A 16,056-nucleotide genomic window follows, 5' to 3' on the forward strand; every position below is an offset into this window, starting at 1 on the left:
TCACGAATATGTTCCAACGCTCAAGCTCACAATCATTTTCCTCATATATATATAGCAGAAGAGAAAAGGAGAGAATTATTTGAATTTCTCCCAAAATTCTATGAGAATTACACATCACTTTTTTTGACTTTTTTTAACAAAGGTACCCATTCAACCCACATATTTTCAATCCTACCCCCTCCTTTATGCTTTTTAACAAAGGCACCCATTAAAGCCACATAATTTCAATCCCACCACTCTCCTATATGCTTTTTTATTTATGGAAACCTCTATAGATTGGAGGGCTAGGATCAGCCTATGGGAATGATTTTACAGGCACAACCTATTGATGTTGTGGTTTGGATCAACCTATGATGTTGTCCGTACAGTTCTTTGTCGGCCCGTGCATCGTACGGGGTTTTTTACTAGTATATATATATATATATATATATATATATATATATATATGAGGAAAGTGTTGGTGAGCTTAAGCGCCCAATCACATTGGGGCCTACTTTGTTAGGATGATCCAAAGCATTCATTTGAAAGGCCCTTACATAGATGGGGTGTGTACCAAAAATCAGCTCCATAGGATCATCCTAACCCATCCATTTGTGGAGGTCAAAATGGACAGACATTATTTGTCCACAAATCTGCCCATTTTTGTCCTCCACAAATGGAGGGGTTAGGATGATCCTATGGAGCTGATTTTTGGTACACACCCTATCTATGATAGGGCCTTGCAAATGAATGGTTTGGATCACTACAGAAAATGTGGGACCCATGTGATTGGGGCGCTTAAGCTCACCAACACTTTCCTCATATATATATGAGAATAGTGTTCCTGCGCAGCTGCTCAGATATATCTGAGCAGCTGCTTCAAAAACTCATGTGGCCCACATTTTTTGGGTGATCCAAAGCATTCATTTGAAAGGCCCTTCCATGGATAGGGTGTGTACCAAAAATCAGCCATGTAGGATACCCAATCAAAGGTGGAGGGGAAAATGGACAGGCGCTGTTTCTGACCATTTTTTCCCTCCACAAATGGTAGGGTTAGGATGATCCTAAAGGGCTGATTTTTGGTACACACCCTATCCATGGAAGGGCCTTCCAAATGAATGCTTTGGATCACCCCAAAAATGTGGGGCCACATGAGTTTTTGAAGCAGTTGCTCAGGTAAGCTATCTGAGCAGCTGCGCAAGAACACTATTCTCATATTCTCTCTCTCTCTCTCTCTCTCTATATATATATATATATATATATATATATATATATATATATATATATGAGAATAGAGTTCCTAGGGTGTCACCTCATATAGCTTATATGAGGTGGCGCTTAAAAACATAAGGGGCCCACTTTGTTTGGATGATCCAAAGCATTCATATGATAGGCCCTCACATAGATAGGGTGTGCCCAAAAATCAACTTCATAGGATCATCCTAACCCTTCCATTTGTGGAGGTTGAAATGGATGGGTATAAACCTCCATAAATCTGCCCATTTTTAACCTCCATAAATGGAAGGGTTAGGATGATCCTATGGACCTGATTTTTTGTAGGCACCATATCCATCTAAGGGCCTTTCAAATGAGTGGTTTCGATCACCCCAAAAATGTGAGCCCCTTATATTTTGTGAGCGCCACCTCATATAAGCTATATGAGGTGACACCTTAGGAACTCTCTCTCTCTCTCTCTCTATATATATATATATATATATATATATATATATATATATATATATATATATATAGGGAAATGATTTCAGCGCTCCAATGTTTTGATAAACATGCACTTGTTTGTCGTGTAGTATTTAAAGGGCTTTAAGAGCTTTTTGAGAACCGTAACATCCTCTCACATCCCTTTAATTACTACACGACAAACAAGTGGAGTGCATGTTTATCAAAACACTGGAGCGCAAAAATCATTTCCCATTTATATATTGTCTTTTGGTGTGAGTTATTATGGCAAAGCATGTTTGGACAGATTTTAAGTTTATGGATGAATTATCTCGATGGTTATTAATAAGTAAAAAAACTAACACGATTTACTTCCTTATATCTGAATTTTGGTACTGGTTCTATTTTTACTTTAAGATTGACCCATCGAGCTCCTAACGTTCCCCGGAATAACCCGTGAACACTTGGTTTTGCACCATAGTTGCAGGCTTTCACCGAGTGGATGAGATTTTTTTCAACATGGGACTTGTATGTTCCTGTTATGGTCCACTAGATCATTTTTTTTCAATGGTATGGTCCACTAGATCATCAATGCCGGTCTGCCCATACGTGGGCCCTAGTTCTATATGCTGGCAATTCCTCGAAGAAATCAAAGCACTACAATTCCAACCATCATTTTCCCCTTTTATATATTTAAGTTATCTTATATTTTTCTTAAGTTCTATAGAATTATCGAAATATATAGTTCCATTTTATTTTATTCCAAAAAAAAAGAAAAGAATCGGAGACACCCAGGAAGGGCCCTTGGAGATTTGCGGACCGGATTCTGCAAATCAGTTATGTTCTTTCAAGAATGGAGATATTAGCCTGATTACGGAAGAAAAAAGAAGGATGACCATTAAGGATGTCTTCAGGAGTCGTCGGAACATTCCACCGGGAGGTCCTCAATTGTCGTTCCTCCCCTGTGATTGCGGTACAAACCTCGAGCGACTGGTAGACCCTTACCTGTCGTGTTTAGATGGGGCTATTCCACCATGGAAGTTTTTGATTCCCTCGGGATCTTTAATCTTTGCTGTAGAAGATCTCTTTTCTCTTTTGGGCAAGGAGCTGGTGCAGAGAGACCTCCTTGGTCTCATTGGCCCACACCGCGCTCACTTGCTGTTTCCCTGGGGAGTTTGGAAGAGTGGGACATCAGGGGAGAAGATTGGATTTTGGAGCTAGAAAAACTCCTGGCCGAAGAGTAGTAGAAGTAAATCGGTGACCAATACCGAATGGGAGTGACTGGATGTGCATAACATGCAGCTATAAAAACTTTGGGTCGCGCACCTCGTGCAGGAAGTGTTCTGAATTGCGACATAAAAAGAACTCTAGCTTTGCCTGGAGACCTAAAAAGGTTCAAGTTGCTGACGGTAGTGAAAATGATCGATGTTTAGAGGTACCAGGCTCTGTGGTGGAAAAAAGAAAGAAGAACCTAAAGTGTTGTCTTATTGGAACCTTAAAATCTGGTTCCTGGCTTTTGGAAGAGATTTGGGCTGGGCCAAACATTTTTGGGGCCTCCCAAAATTGGATAAGCCTTTCGCCATTAGTACCATGGATATACTAGTATGTTTTGGCTCCGAATCTCAGGCCACTTCGATCCTTCGTCGTGGTGGCGAGGCTTTTGGAGGGTACCTTTCTTCCCTCCAGCCCTGGTTCCCTGCCTATAATACAGGTGCTAGATCGGTTCGGTTAAGATTTTATGATATTCCTCTTTATGCGTGGTTTGCTACAACAGTGGAAATTTTGGGATCTCATTTGGGCCAGGTTCTTGAAACTCAACTCTTTGGGAATCATTATCATTGTTTGGCGTTCGCCTCCGCTTGGTTATTTCCCCTTTGCGGAAATCCATTCCTCAGCTTATCAATTTAAAGGTAGATTCTAACATTTACTCGGTGGGAGTTAAGATGGTCTTTGAGGACAGTATAAATTCTCTAGCAATGTCGGTGGTGGGAGAGGCCAATAGTAAAGATAATTTGCCACTTTTTGAGGGATCCGTCCAAATTGTTGACGATGTAGGGTCACCGTCGGTAAATTTTTCACCGGAAAAGGTGGCAGAGGTCACTGGTATTGGGCCAGAGCCGGTGGTGGTCCCCAATTCAAATTTTAAAAGAAGCTGTGGATACTTTTGGCATCAAATCGGCCAAAGATTTAAGGTTCTGAAAATAAAAAATAGATTTCAGGTGGTAAGGAAAAGTGACGAGACAAAAAATGCTCGCTCCGGAAAAGGTAACCTTAGGAAAGGTCTGGGAAGGATGCTTGTATCTTGGCAACTCAAGGAGGGTTATCTGTACTTAATAGAAAGCTCAAAACTCTGTTAAGAAAAAAAGAAATAAGAAAAAGAGGCGTGAATCCGATAGTTTTCACTATCTTTGATCCCCTCTAAAACCGCCTTCTCAAAGTATGTCTAGCAGCAATCACTTCGGAAACATAAGCAATATAGCTGATGGGGCAATCACCCTGGTTAATGAAGACTTAGAGCTTCTGAAAAATCTAAAGTACAACGAGAAGTTGGCGAGGAAGGAATCGCCTACACCAGCCGAGGTCCTGATATCCCGTCTGAAGAAACAATGGGTTAAAGAAAGGGTGGCCGACGCTCGAGTTTGGGGTCGTCCCCCTCTCGGTCCACCTTGAATACTGAGGAGGAACTTCACACCCCCCTTCATAATCTTCCCATCTTCAATAAGATTCTGGATAAGGAGAGGCTTATTCGAAAGCGCCTATGGGAGGAGGAAAAGCAATCTGTTATCTCTTGTCTGGAACTTAGGAGTCAATCTAGGGGCTCAGTTCAGATTCGGGAACGAGGGACCCCAGTAGTGGAAGATACTCAGCGGACAGGGCAACTTAAAGACTGCAACGATAAGGGTAAAGGTCTTTCTTTGCCATCAGCAGGTGATGACCCTGGGCACCCTGAACTGGAGATCTTTAGGGAATTCTTAGTGATGGGAGATGCCTTGGGATTCTCTTATCAGGAGAATATAGACAGGACTAGGGCGATGTTCCTCGGAGAACAATCCAAAGTTGTAGAGGACAGAGTAGAGAAGGTAACGACAGATGAAATAGAACCTAAATCGTGAAGAGTTAAGGGGAAAAGGAGAGAATAGAGAAGGATCAGAGGAAAAGAAGTAGGAGAATGAAAAGAGGACTGGGAAGTAGAGAAACAACGAAAACACGTTTCTGTTTTTAAGAGAGATTAGGTCGGATTCAATAGTATGAGGAAGGGCTATACTAACTAAAGGTGCAACTCCCACGCTTGAGAATTAGAAGAATGTTTTGCCCAGGACCTATCGAATAGAATTGATAAATTACATACCCTGATTTTAGGTTCTATTACAGTATCTTGATAGTGCGCTCCTATCGCTCTGTTTTGCCTCATTGGTTTAGCTAGTTTCGTTGGGGGAGCAGGAGTTTCGAAGGGATGAGCTCAAAGGGGACAAATGCGTTTATCTCCCCAGTCTTGCAAGTCGATGCTTTTAAGGGCATAGGCTATTGTCCAGTTACTGAGTGGTGGCATAATCCTCCATAAGTGATACATACATGGGGGTCGGAAGAGGTTGGAAAGAACAGTCTTTAGAAAAGTGTAGGGATGAAAAACTAATATCAATGCTCTGTTTACCTTTTGGACTGGTGCCGGCATGTCGGCCCAGTCCACCTTAATATTTTGTAGTGCAAGATGGGACTGCTGGTCCCTATTGCCATCTTAATATTAATGAAATATGTCAATTTAAAAAAAAATAAAATTGTTCCATTGTATTTTGTCCTATTATGATTTCCCGATCTGCTTGTATTTCCAGAATATTACCTGTGCTGCTTATGATGTCACCTCAGTTCTTTTCTTGATTGATATTTATTTAATTTTATCATTTTTGCTGTGATGACCACAAAAGGAAAATTTTGTCTTATTTCTTATCTTCATTTCAGGTTTTTGTACTAAACCCAAAGCAGGACTTACATGGTTTGGGTTACGATCCTTTCAAGCATGCTCCTGAATTCAGAGGTTAGATCCGCTTTGATTAGATTAAGTTGGTAGTTATTTTCATTTACTTACTGGATAAATTGCAACATCGTAACAAATTTATTTCACCTTTTTTCAGAAAGGAAAAGGTTGTTTGCATCCGGAAGTAAAGGATCTGGTAATAGAAAAGCTGTTCGGGGGAAGGAGAATCTTTTTACCTCTAATTGTAAATTCCTTATTATTCTACATTCTTATCAATGATTAAAGTTTTCACGACTAGTATATCTTTTTACCAGCTTTTAGGAATCTTTACTACAATGTATCAAGGTCGGGGATTATTGTAACTCATTAACTTAATGCCATCAGCAGGAAAAGTTGCTCCTGGTTTTGGCATTGGAGCACTTGAGGAACTTGATGTTGAAGATGAGGATATCTATGCTGCTGGTGAGTTTTTCCATTCTTTGGAACCATCATCTCTCATCTATAATGAAATTAATAGCACAACACCTTCATAAATTAGAATTTTTTTTCGGGATTGGGCCTGTAGCTCAATGGTTGAGGTTTTGTATCTCAACCTTGAGGTCGCAGGTTCGATCCTAGCTTACCTACCCAAAAAAAAAATTGAATTTTTTGATAGGGTTACTGCGTTACTATTTATGGCCAAATGATGTTAGATGAAATGCATATTATGGAAAGAGTTTGACTTATCTAACTTGCAATTCTGTGGTCATTTGTTTTTTTTTTTTTTCGAATAAGAATTTTTTTTAATAAAAGAACACACCTACAGACAAACCGGAGCTTAACGAACCTGGAGCAAAGAAATAAATAAAAACAGCAGAAATCAACATAGACAAAAGCTACAATGTAGGAATCTCACGTGATTCCTCTCCTTGTTGATGTCTAATTGCCCTGAGAAAGGGAGATTTTAATAAATGTTCTCTTTAGATGGCCTCTTTCTCAACCTAAAATTTGAGTTTGCATTTAGATGATCACCAGGACACACATTGAGAATCATGCGGACATTATTATGATCATGGTTTTAAATTTCGACCGAAATCCGAAATTTTCTGAAATTTCATTTTTCGCCATTTACCAAATTTCAGACTGAAATTTCGATTAAATGCCATTATTTATTTTAAAAAAAAAAGTGTTACAAAATTTCGGCCGAAATTTTCGAAAATTCGGTCCAGCATTTCGAACCAAATTAGAAATTTCGGATTTCGCCGAAATTTCGGTTTTCGGTGGGGTCCGAAACGGTTACCGAAACCAAAATTTTAAACCATGATTATGATATATTTTAGGAATCCATCTTGCACGGGACTCTTTTTTTTTTAAAAGTTAATGATGAAGTTTATTAGTAAAGAGATTATGCAACAAGAAATGATGAAGGGAATTCAAAGCCGACCTAGATCATCTTCATTAAAGTCCTTTGATATGTTAATTCTCAAGTGCGACAAAAGTCATACCAACCTTCGAACTCACCTGGAAGTGCCATGAACTGGTATTTTGATGCACCTCATTTAGCATAAAGGGCTGTTCTTAGGATTACCATCTTTGTTAATTTTTGCATGGGGGGTCACTGGCTACTCATGTTGGAGTCTTAGAGTACACACTGCTATTTTAGAGGATGGTGTTAGTTTTTCTGGTGGGTGGATGGATTTTCCAATATAGTATAAACTAATCTATTAGTTTAAATTTCATTTTTGTGATCTTGTTTTCTCTCCTCCTGAGAATGTGCTTTGTTCAGGTTTTGATTCTGTAGAAACTTATGTTGAAGAAGATGAAGAGCCTTCGACAATGAGCAAAGAAAATAAGCAACTCCCGGGAAAAAAAGAACACGGTGTTCTTTCTGGTTTTAAAGTTGCATCAAGTTCTGAATACCAATTGGAAAGGTAGTTAGCAATACACTCTAGTGAGTGGGTGAATACATTCTAACAATATTACTATTCTGATTCTATATAAATTTGTTGTGTGTTTCTTGAACAATAAAATAATGGCTCATGTAAGTAATTAATTATTTTTTATTGGAATCATTACGAAAAACGAACTGCTGGTTGTTTAGAGTTTAGACATTTTTATTTTAATATTTTCTTCTGACTCTCATCTTGCAAACATCTTCCAGATTTGATCCTCCAGTTATTCCACTTGGCTTTGAACCCCATCACAACTTCCCTGCTCCTCTTGATATTGGAAATAAGTTTGCGGTGCCTCCTCCACCGGAGGTGCTTCCTCCGGAAGATAATAATCTGAAAATGCTGATTGAGGGAGTTGCGACTTTGGTTGCTCGCTCTGGCAAACTTTTTGAAGATCTCTCTAGAGAGAAGAATAAGACAAACCCATTATTTTCCTTCCTTACTGGAGGGAATGGCCACGATTTTTATGTAAGAAAGCTGTGGGAAGAGCAGCAAAAGCGTTCTGATCAGCGAACGGTGCAGATCGATTTGAAATCCACGCCAAGCGTGCAGAAAATGACAGCAGAGAGCCGTGGAAGAATTCTAGGGGAAAGGCCCTTGGAAAGAAGCTCCAAGGATTCAAGCTCTTCTGTTTCTTCTACAGATGTGGTTCATCTCCAATTCAATCTTTCAGATACATTTACAAAACCGGCATCTATGGTGAGTGATCCACACATTTATTCTAGATCTACACGAATCTCCAACTCGCAGTAGCTAGTTGTACAAGTTGTGGCTTTTAGTTTGATGAAATTATCATCCCTCTGTTTAGTTTTTTTCACAATCCAGCACCTTATTTTGACGGACTTTAAATTTGAATTATCTCCTGTTTGGACCTTAGGTCGAATTTCCAGAAGCTGCAAAACCTTTCAAAGATGATCCTGCAAAGCAGGCGAGATTTGAGCAATTTCTTAAGGATAAGTACCGAGGTGGTCTTCGGTCTACTTATTGTGGAGGAAGTAATAATATGTCAGAATCTGACCGTGCACGTGAGAGATTGGACTTTGAGGCTGCAGCAGAGGCAATTGAGAAAGGGGAATGGGGCAAGGTACTTAATCCTCCTAACCAGCAGCTCATGGAGTTCCAGGCAGCTGGGCAGTTCATATCTGGTGGAATTGAGGTAATGGACACCCTATTAGGTATCCTCAAACTTATGTTAGTATGTCGTCACCTACTTTTTTTTACGTTGTTGAGAATTGGCTTCATGTCATACCTTAAAATGTGTACATGCAGCGGCCTAAAACTCCACAAGATCAACAAAATATGGGCAAAAAATACCCTCTGCGGGAAGAGTATCAGTGGCGCCCTTACCCTATTCTATGCAAGCGTTTCGACATTATTGATCCATTCTTGGGCAAGGTACTTAGCATGTTTCATTCATTTACTTCTACTTCATATCTCATGTGCATGCATTTTCCAAGCACTAATTTATTTAGCAAGAGACACAGAAATTTGATTATTTTTGTTCATATGACTGGAATCTCACAGTTAAAGTGTAAGAAGGGGTTTTGATGTTTGTTGTTAGTTAATTTGTTTGCATGTATTGATGGGACCATCTGTGCAGTGTCCTCCTGATTAGAACCATTGATTGCTCTTTTCATATAGTTCTGGATTCTAGTGTTTGTTGTTCCTAGGGTACAGCTGTTACATCCACTTCCCTTTTGTGTTCTATATAGCAACGCGAACAATTCTGGTAACATTGGCATGGGAATTAAGCTTTTCTTTTGATTTTCACGCTATTCATCTTTGAAAAAAGTACCTTTGCGATACTTATAGAGTGGGTTATCATGCAAATGCACATCGGCGTCACTCAGCTCCCCTTTTAAAGTTGTGATACTTACAGATTGAGCACCTCTAGGCCACAAAGAGTTGGTAAGATCCGCGTGGACGAAATCCAGGAGAATATCGACTGTGAAAGCATGCTTGATTGGGAGAAAGAAAGAAATCAAGTGAAAGATGGAAGAAGTCCGATAATGGGAGAGAGAAAATGGAAAATATCCGTGCCTTACTTACCCATAAGAATTAATAACAATGTGATCCCTTTTCATTTCCAGTTGGAGGCTAAGGAATGCGGAATAAGTAGCTTGGGTGGATATGCTTACGGGGATCCATTGGAGAGCTTATTACCCTTGAATACAGTCTTGAATACCGGATCTAGGGCGATCTGAGTGAAATATTATGACATCCCACTCCATGCCCGAGGAAAATTCACCATGCAATCATTGGGGAAGTTGTTCAGCCAAGTTTTGGAAATTGAAATGAACGGAGAAGAGGATAGTATCGAATATGCCAGAGCTCAAATACTATCTTAGGATTAGGCGTTTCTGAGAGCTTCAGCCCGGTTGAAGGTCTTGGATCGATGGTACTCTATTGGTGTGTGGGGAGTTCAATAAGGGCCTCCAAATGTCGGATGAAATTCCTAGATTCATCAGATTGTTCTGACTGTTCGAATCACTAAATCGCAACCTGCTGGCGAAGTTTACTATCGCTCGCACTGAAGCAAGGAGTAGTAGGAATATTATGGTCCCCAATCTTTACTCAACTCAACTCAACAAAGCCTTGTCCCAAACTAGTTGGGGTTGGCTAGATGAATCCTTTGGGAAAATTTCATGAAGAAGGTGAAAGGAATCTTATAGGATTTATTTCATAGAAGAGTGGCAAAGTTTACGGCCGGCTGCCAACAAAAAGGAAGAGGGTTATGGTCCCCAATCTTTCATCCAACAAAAAGGAAGAGGGTTATGGGGCCCAGGAAAGTGTGGAATAGGTCTGATAGTGATGCAACACCATGAAGAAAAATTGAGGAAAGGGGAGAGAAAAGGACGAAAGATGATAGAATTAAAAGAATAGGGGAAGAAGAGACGAAAATAACCTGAAGAAGAGACGAAAATAACCACAAGAATAGACGAATTTAGGGAGAGAAGAGAAGAAATCAGAAGAGAGAAGAAGAAAACCAGAATTATAGGGAGAAGAATCTTTATTCAGTATCAATAATCATCAAAAATTCACAATAAAGCTGTAAAGAGGCCTATAAATAGGCAATTAACAACCTAAAAGATAGAAACCTACTAAAATAAGAATCCCTAAAAGACCAGACTTCTTAATTCTAAATAACATGGAAAATAAAATCCTAGAAACTAATAACATGGAAATAAAAATACTAGAAATTATATAATATGGAAATAAATCAGATAGGGCTTCAATGATGGGCCCATTGTCCAAGAAATGGTACGTAAACGCGTGGGGACTAGCAGGAGCCACCCGTTCACCTTTGGAGATGGTCAAATCCGTTCATTCAAAATTTGGTAAGCACCCCCCCGTTCAGCTTTTACCACATTCTTCTTCCCAGGTGTGTCAACTCAGCTTGAACAATGCTTGGCGTTTGGTAATCCACATTGAACACGTGTTAGCTCCATGGAACCGCTAGACAGCCTAGAATCTCACCCAAATTCATTGAATCTGGTTAACAGTTTTAGAAAGAGATGTGAGCTAATGGATCCAAAAGCTTTATTCCAAATCTTAATGATGAGCGTAACTTCACTCTCAGAGTTTGACGCCATCATAGATTTACAATGGGAAAACACTATTAAGGAGGCTATAGTTGAAGCTGCAAAAAAGGGGATTATAGGTAAACAAACAATTCTCTTGGACCGGATCTCCCCCCCCCCCGGGCCCCCAACCCTTTCTGTCCCTCTCTCTCTCTACACACACAGAAGGAATTGGATCTCCTCTTCTCAGATCAGTGATTCTAGATTGGTGCGTGTCAAATTCAATTTCATGGAGATCAGACTCTTTGCCACACAGTATCGTTGGACTCGGTCCAGTCAGATTTCAATTCTAGAAATCTGCCTCTTGCACCAGTCAGTAGAGTGGGGAAAAATTATCTTGAATCCACGATAAATGGAAGGCCATCTGGATGTAGATGTAAGACTCATCCTGGAAGATATAGCCCATCTCTTTGCAGAACAGAAGACTCAGAAAGAGTGTTGTATTGGTTCAGCAAACCTAAAAAAGATGATGTGATTCACCTGGATAATCAATTGGGTATTAACAGTGAAGGTTTAGGGGAAGCCAGAGAAGAAAACAAAACAACTAAACATATGATGAAATGGGAGAGTATGTAAACCGAATTGAAGGGGTGGAATTAGAATTGAAAGCCTTAACGTAGAAACAAGGCGCTATTGAGAAAGTGGCTATGGAGATTTGGCCAAGAAAAAGTATCTCTATGGCACACAATCATTGGGGTGAAATATGGGCTAGGGTGGGGGGACAGGGAGACTAGGAACCCACCTATTGGCAAAGGATACGGGGCATGGCAGTCCACTTGTAAATGCCGGTCTTCGTTTGGGTCCGATGTTAAATTTAGAGGGCTTTTTTTTAATGTGTGTTTGTGTGTGTGGTGGGGGTGGAAGCTCGACCTGAGTATCTCCTATTAGCATTCCCTGTGGTATAGTAATCTCTCTTTTCAACAGCTGGAAAAGGGTCATCAATGTATATTCTAATAGACCGGTTCTGACCCCCCGATACTATAGATTGAGTTGAGAAAACTATCCTGATTGTGACCCACCTTGCTTTCACAAGCAAGCCTCTTGTAGACCACTAAATGGAGACTGATCTTGGGAGCATGTGAGAAAAGCTTGACTTTCCTAATTCCCACTCACCGTTGATTCACTTACATGAGAGGACAACTGGAAGTTTTCGACAATACAATACCATTCACTTACTCTAGAGAACATCTTTCTATTCGCTTACATTGGGAGGAGTGGGTACTAGATTTTGGGAGGATATTTGTTTTGGAGAGTCGTCTCTTTGTCATGCCTGTCCTGATCTTTATACCTTAGCTAACCATAATAGAGTGGTGAGAATCAAAGACTGTTATGAGGGAAGAGGGATGGGAAGATTGTATGGAATGCATCCCTAAGAAGACATCTAAAGGAAAGTGAAATTGAGACCTATTCATCCCTTCTATGGTAATGTATAGGACTCGGAACCCTGACCCCAAGGGGATCATCAGGATCGAATCTTTTTTTTTTCTTTGCTTGTTGAGATCTAACCCACTATCCAATCCTTGGGCCAAGATTTGGATCTTCTTGGCCCCACCTAGAGTAGCGGCTTTCTTGTAGACTGTAGCAAGCAAAAAGATAATGCATGCAACCACTTCAAGAGGAGACAAGTCCATCTTGCTAGACAATGTATCCTTTGCAAGAAGGCAGATGAATCTGTAAATTGCCTTATGATGCAGTGCCTGTTCTTCTTCCAAATATGAAGACCCATCCTATCGCAGTTTGGCATGACGTGGGTTTTTCAAAAATCCATCTCATGACTCATCCATCATTTTCAATTGGGATGCCGACCCTTTGGTTGGAATCGATAGTCTTTTGGAGGCTTATTCCTCATGCAGTTTTGTGGAACCTATAGGAATGAGATAACTGCATCTTCATTGACAGAGAAGCAAGTCTATGGGAAAGATTATCATGGAAATGAGAATTGACATAATAGCGTGGGTGAAAAGCAAGATGGGGCCAAGGCGATCCCACCATCCGTAATGGTAATAATTGGAAGGCGATCATGTGGGAGTAAAAACCAAAGCAAATCCCCTCCCAACATCCCAGATGGTAGCTTTAAAGGTAATCTGGGACCAGTTGGAAATGGAGGCATCTTCATAAATAATTTAGGAGAGGTACTCAAAAGTTTCTTTGAACTGTGTGGTGTGACAGATGCAAATGAAGCGGAAGGTAGGGCCCTGCCCTCCTCACTGGCTTATGCATTTTCAAAGCGTAATTTGGTGGAACTTGCATTATTGAAGACGATTCAAGTAGCGTGATTTCATGGGCTAGAAATCCTATGAGGGCCCATGGCGTCTCACCAATTATTCTCGAAATTGTAGATCTTTGCAATGCGATCATTCCTTCTTTGCATCATCATTTGAAGTCGGCAAATGGAGAGGCAGATATTTTGGCGAAGGAATCGAGCACACAATCCTAGCTACCAGCGGTCATTTTCCTATTGCTTAAGCCTCTCTCACTTCAGTTTCTGCCTTCATTTGTACTATCAGGACACCCGTCCTGGCCTTTGTACTGCTTTTTGGAATCCATTTTCCTTCTTCAAAAAAGGAACCAAACAAAACGAATCATCCTCTTGCTGGAAACTGGATTTGGTTTTGCAATGTTCAGTTCTTGTTGCATCCAATTGACTGTCTCCTGTGTTTTATTCCGTCGCTTCATATCAACGTTTTGGTCTAGTTGATTGATTTTGCATGTGTTTTACATAACATGGTGTGGTAAGTCTTGTGACTGGGTGTATATTTTTTTCTAGCATATAAATGTGACCGTGCTGAAAGGAACAGCACTAACCAGAGAGCTTGTTGGCGTTTGCAGCCGCCACCCTTGCCAAGAATTAGGAGCAGGATTGATTCACTCATATTTACAGCCGATTCTGTCAAAACCCTGAAAAATGAAGAGGCTGCTGCTGTAAACAGAGACCCATTGCCAGTATCTCAGTCAGAATCACAAGGGATCAGTGAACACATAACCAGCAAGGAAACTGAGATCGAATCAAACATTGCAAGTGTTGAAAGGCCAGTTGACCTGTATAAGGTATCTTATATTATTTTGATGCATTATTATAATACAATAGGGATTCTACTATAATTCATCCAATGGGTGAATGAGCATCATGTGGTGGCCCATGCAACCCTACAACAAATTTACTGTTTGATGCAGGCTATTTTCTCTGATGAATCGGATGATGAAGGGGAGGACTCTAGTTTCAACCAAGTGGATGTTGCAGAAAAGAAGAGTGATGGTGCTAATACGACTCTAAACCGTTTGATAGCGGGTGATTTTCTGGAATCCTTGGGTAAAGAGCTGGGCCTTGAAGTTCCACCAGAACCACAGAATTTGATGGATAAGACAAACACTTCATATCTTCTGAAGGAAACTAGTATCACAGGAGATACTAAAATCTCATCACAGAATGACAAATCTACTTCTACGCTTAAAACTCCCAATGGGCTCTTACAAGATAATGAAGATACAGTTTGTAAATTAAGCTATTCAGAAGTCACCCAAGAAGGCACTTCAGTCAAAACACGTGAAAAAGTACTTGGTAGAACAGTTGCGTCTGTTGATGGAAGTAGACCTGACAGTGATAACACTCCAAACAGTAGCTTGAACATGTTTTCGGGGATCAAACCAACAGCCGATGACAATTCTAAGCACAAAGCTCTTCTAGTTAAAATGGAGAGAAAAGTTGCAGATGGTAAAAGGACTAGAACACACTCAAGACGCCAAAAAAGTAGGAGCAATACATCAGATAGTGACTCCGATGATGATCATGGATATAGAGACCGTCCCAGGGCATCAGATAGGAGGACTCGAAAAAACTCAAGACGAAACCGAAGTAGGAGCAGTACATCAGATGGTGACTTTTCTGATGATCATGGATATCGAGATCGTTCGAGGTCCAAAGAAGAAAAGAGGGATTTGTCTCGACGGAAAAGTAGAAAGCATTCGAAGCACAATGATTCCAGAAGCAAAGAATCTCCTTCTAGATCACCATGTCATGGGCCTGGAAGAGAATACACAGAACAGAGACACGAGAAGAGTAAATCAAGGAACCGAGAGAAGGATTCTGTTTCTTCAAAATTCAAACGTCACTGAGATGAGCATTCCATAGAGAAGCGTTTGTTTATATTCCTTTTAGTTGTGAATGGCCTTTCTCAGGCTGTTTATAGTATGAAAATAGTCCTCTACTCAACAAAAGAGGAGTGGGAAAATGGTTCAGTCTTGTTTTAGGTTTTCTATCAGGCATTTTTGTGGGTTGAAGACTACTGTGTTGTATTCAGTAGTTCAGGGCTTGTCTATTTCATATGATTCTTTACTGGTTTTCTGTTATAATTGATAGTTTACCTATGGAAAAGGTAGCAACTCCAGTTTCAATTTCGAGGAGTTAAAAGAAGCGGTTTTCATGGGCCCTAATTCACCAATTGGGGTGTAGGATCATCAGATTCGATTTTCTATCAGGCATTTATGTTAAGTATAGATTTAATAGTTAAAAGGAAACTTAACACATTGGGTTTTAAATAACCTCTAATGAGATATAAGTTTTCCATTTATAGTCTAGATATAGTAAGATAGATTTCATAGTAATCCAACTAAGTTTTGCCATTAGATATAGTATAAATAGATAGTAGTATTAGATGGCAAAACTCATTATTAATGTTTTAAATGAATAGATAGTAGTTTTCCATTATGATATTAAAGCATGTAAGCATAATGTGGACATTGCAACCCATGTGTTCCTATTATTTATATCATAGAATAGATAGATATTTAATAGCTAAAGGAAAGTTTATCAGTTGCTTAGAGACACAAGCTCACCCATTATCTATAGTGCAAATAAATATATTGTATAGATAGATGAGGATAGAGCTGCTGTGCTCGACAGCGAAGCTTAGCTGTG

General features: G+C 40.0%; 1 protein-coding gene across 3 annotated transcripts in view; it reads left to right on the plus strand.

The window, feature by feature from the left end:
• TGH (SWAP (Suppressor-of-White-APricot)/surp domain-containing protein) overlaps nucleotides 1-15,474 on the plus strand; it is a 37,948-nt gene extending 22,474 nt beyond the window's left edge. For all 3 annotated transcript variants that reach the window (XM_077387930.1, XM_077387929.1, XM_077387928.1), the window contains 9 exons: nucleotides 5,614-5,689; nucleotides 5,787-5,873; nucleotides 6,014-6,091; nucleotides 7,395-7,539; nucleotides 7,770-8,259; nucleotides 8,438-8,716; nucleotides 8,830-8,955; nucleotides 13,971-14,189; nucleotides 14,316-15,474. In XM_077387930.1, coding sequence (XP_077244045.1) covers nucleotides 5,614-5,689; nucleotides 5,787-5,873; nucleotides 6,014-6,091; nucleotides 7,395-7,539; nucleotides 7,770-8,259; nucleotides 8,438-8,716; nucleotides 8,830-8,955; nucleotides 13,971-14,189; nucleotides 14,316-15,254 — 2,439 coding nt within the window. In that variant the 3' untranslated portion in view covers nucleotides 15,255-15,474. The remainder of the gene's footprint in view (nucleotides 1-5,613; nucleotides 5,690-5,786; nucleotides 5,874-6,013; nucleotides 6,092-7,394; nucleotides 7,540-7,769; nucleotides 8,260-8,437; nucleotides 8,717-8,829; nucleotides 8,956-13,970; nucleotides 14,190-14,315) is intronic.
• The last annotated feature ends 582 nt before the right edge of the window (nucleotides 15,475-16,056 follow it).

The sequence above is a fragment of the Tasmannia lanceolata genome, unplaced genomic scaffold (genome assembly GCF_043159265.1).
Source record: "Tasmannia lanceolata isolate RefF3 unplaced genomic scaffold, GAP_Taslan_0.1 ptg000008l, whole genome shotgun sequence".
In the NCBI taxonomy this organism is placed as follows: Eukaryota; Viridiplantae; Streptophyta; class Magnoliopsida; order Canellales; family Winteraceae; genus Tasmannia; species Tasmannia lanceolata.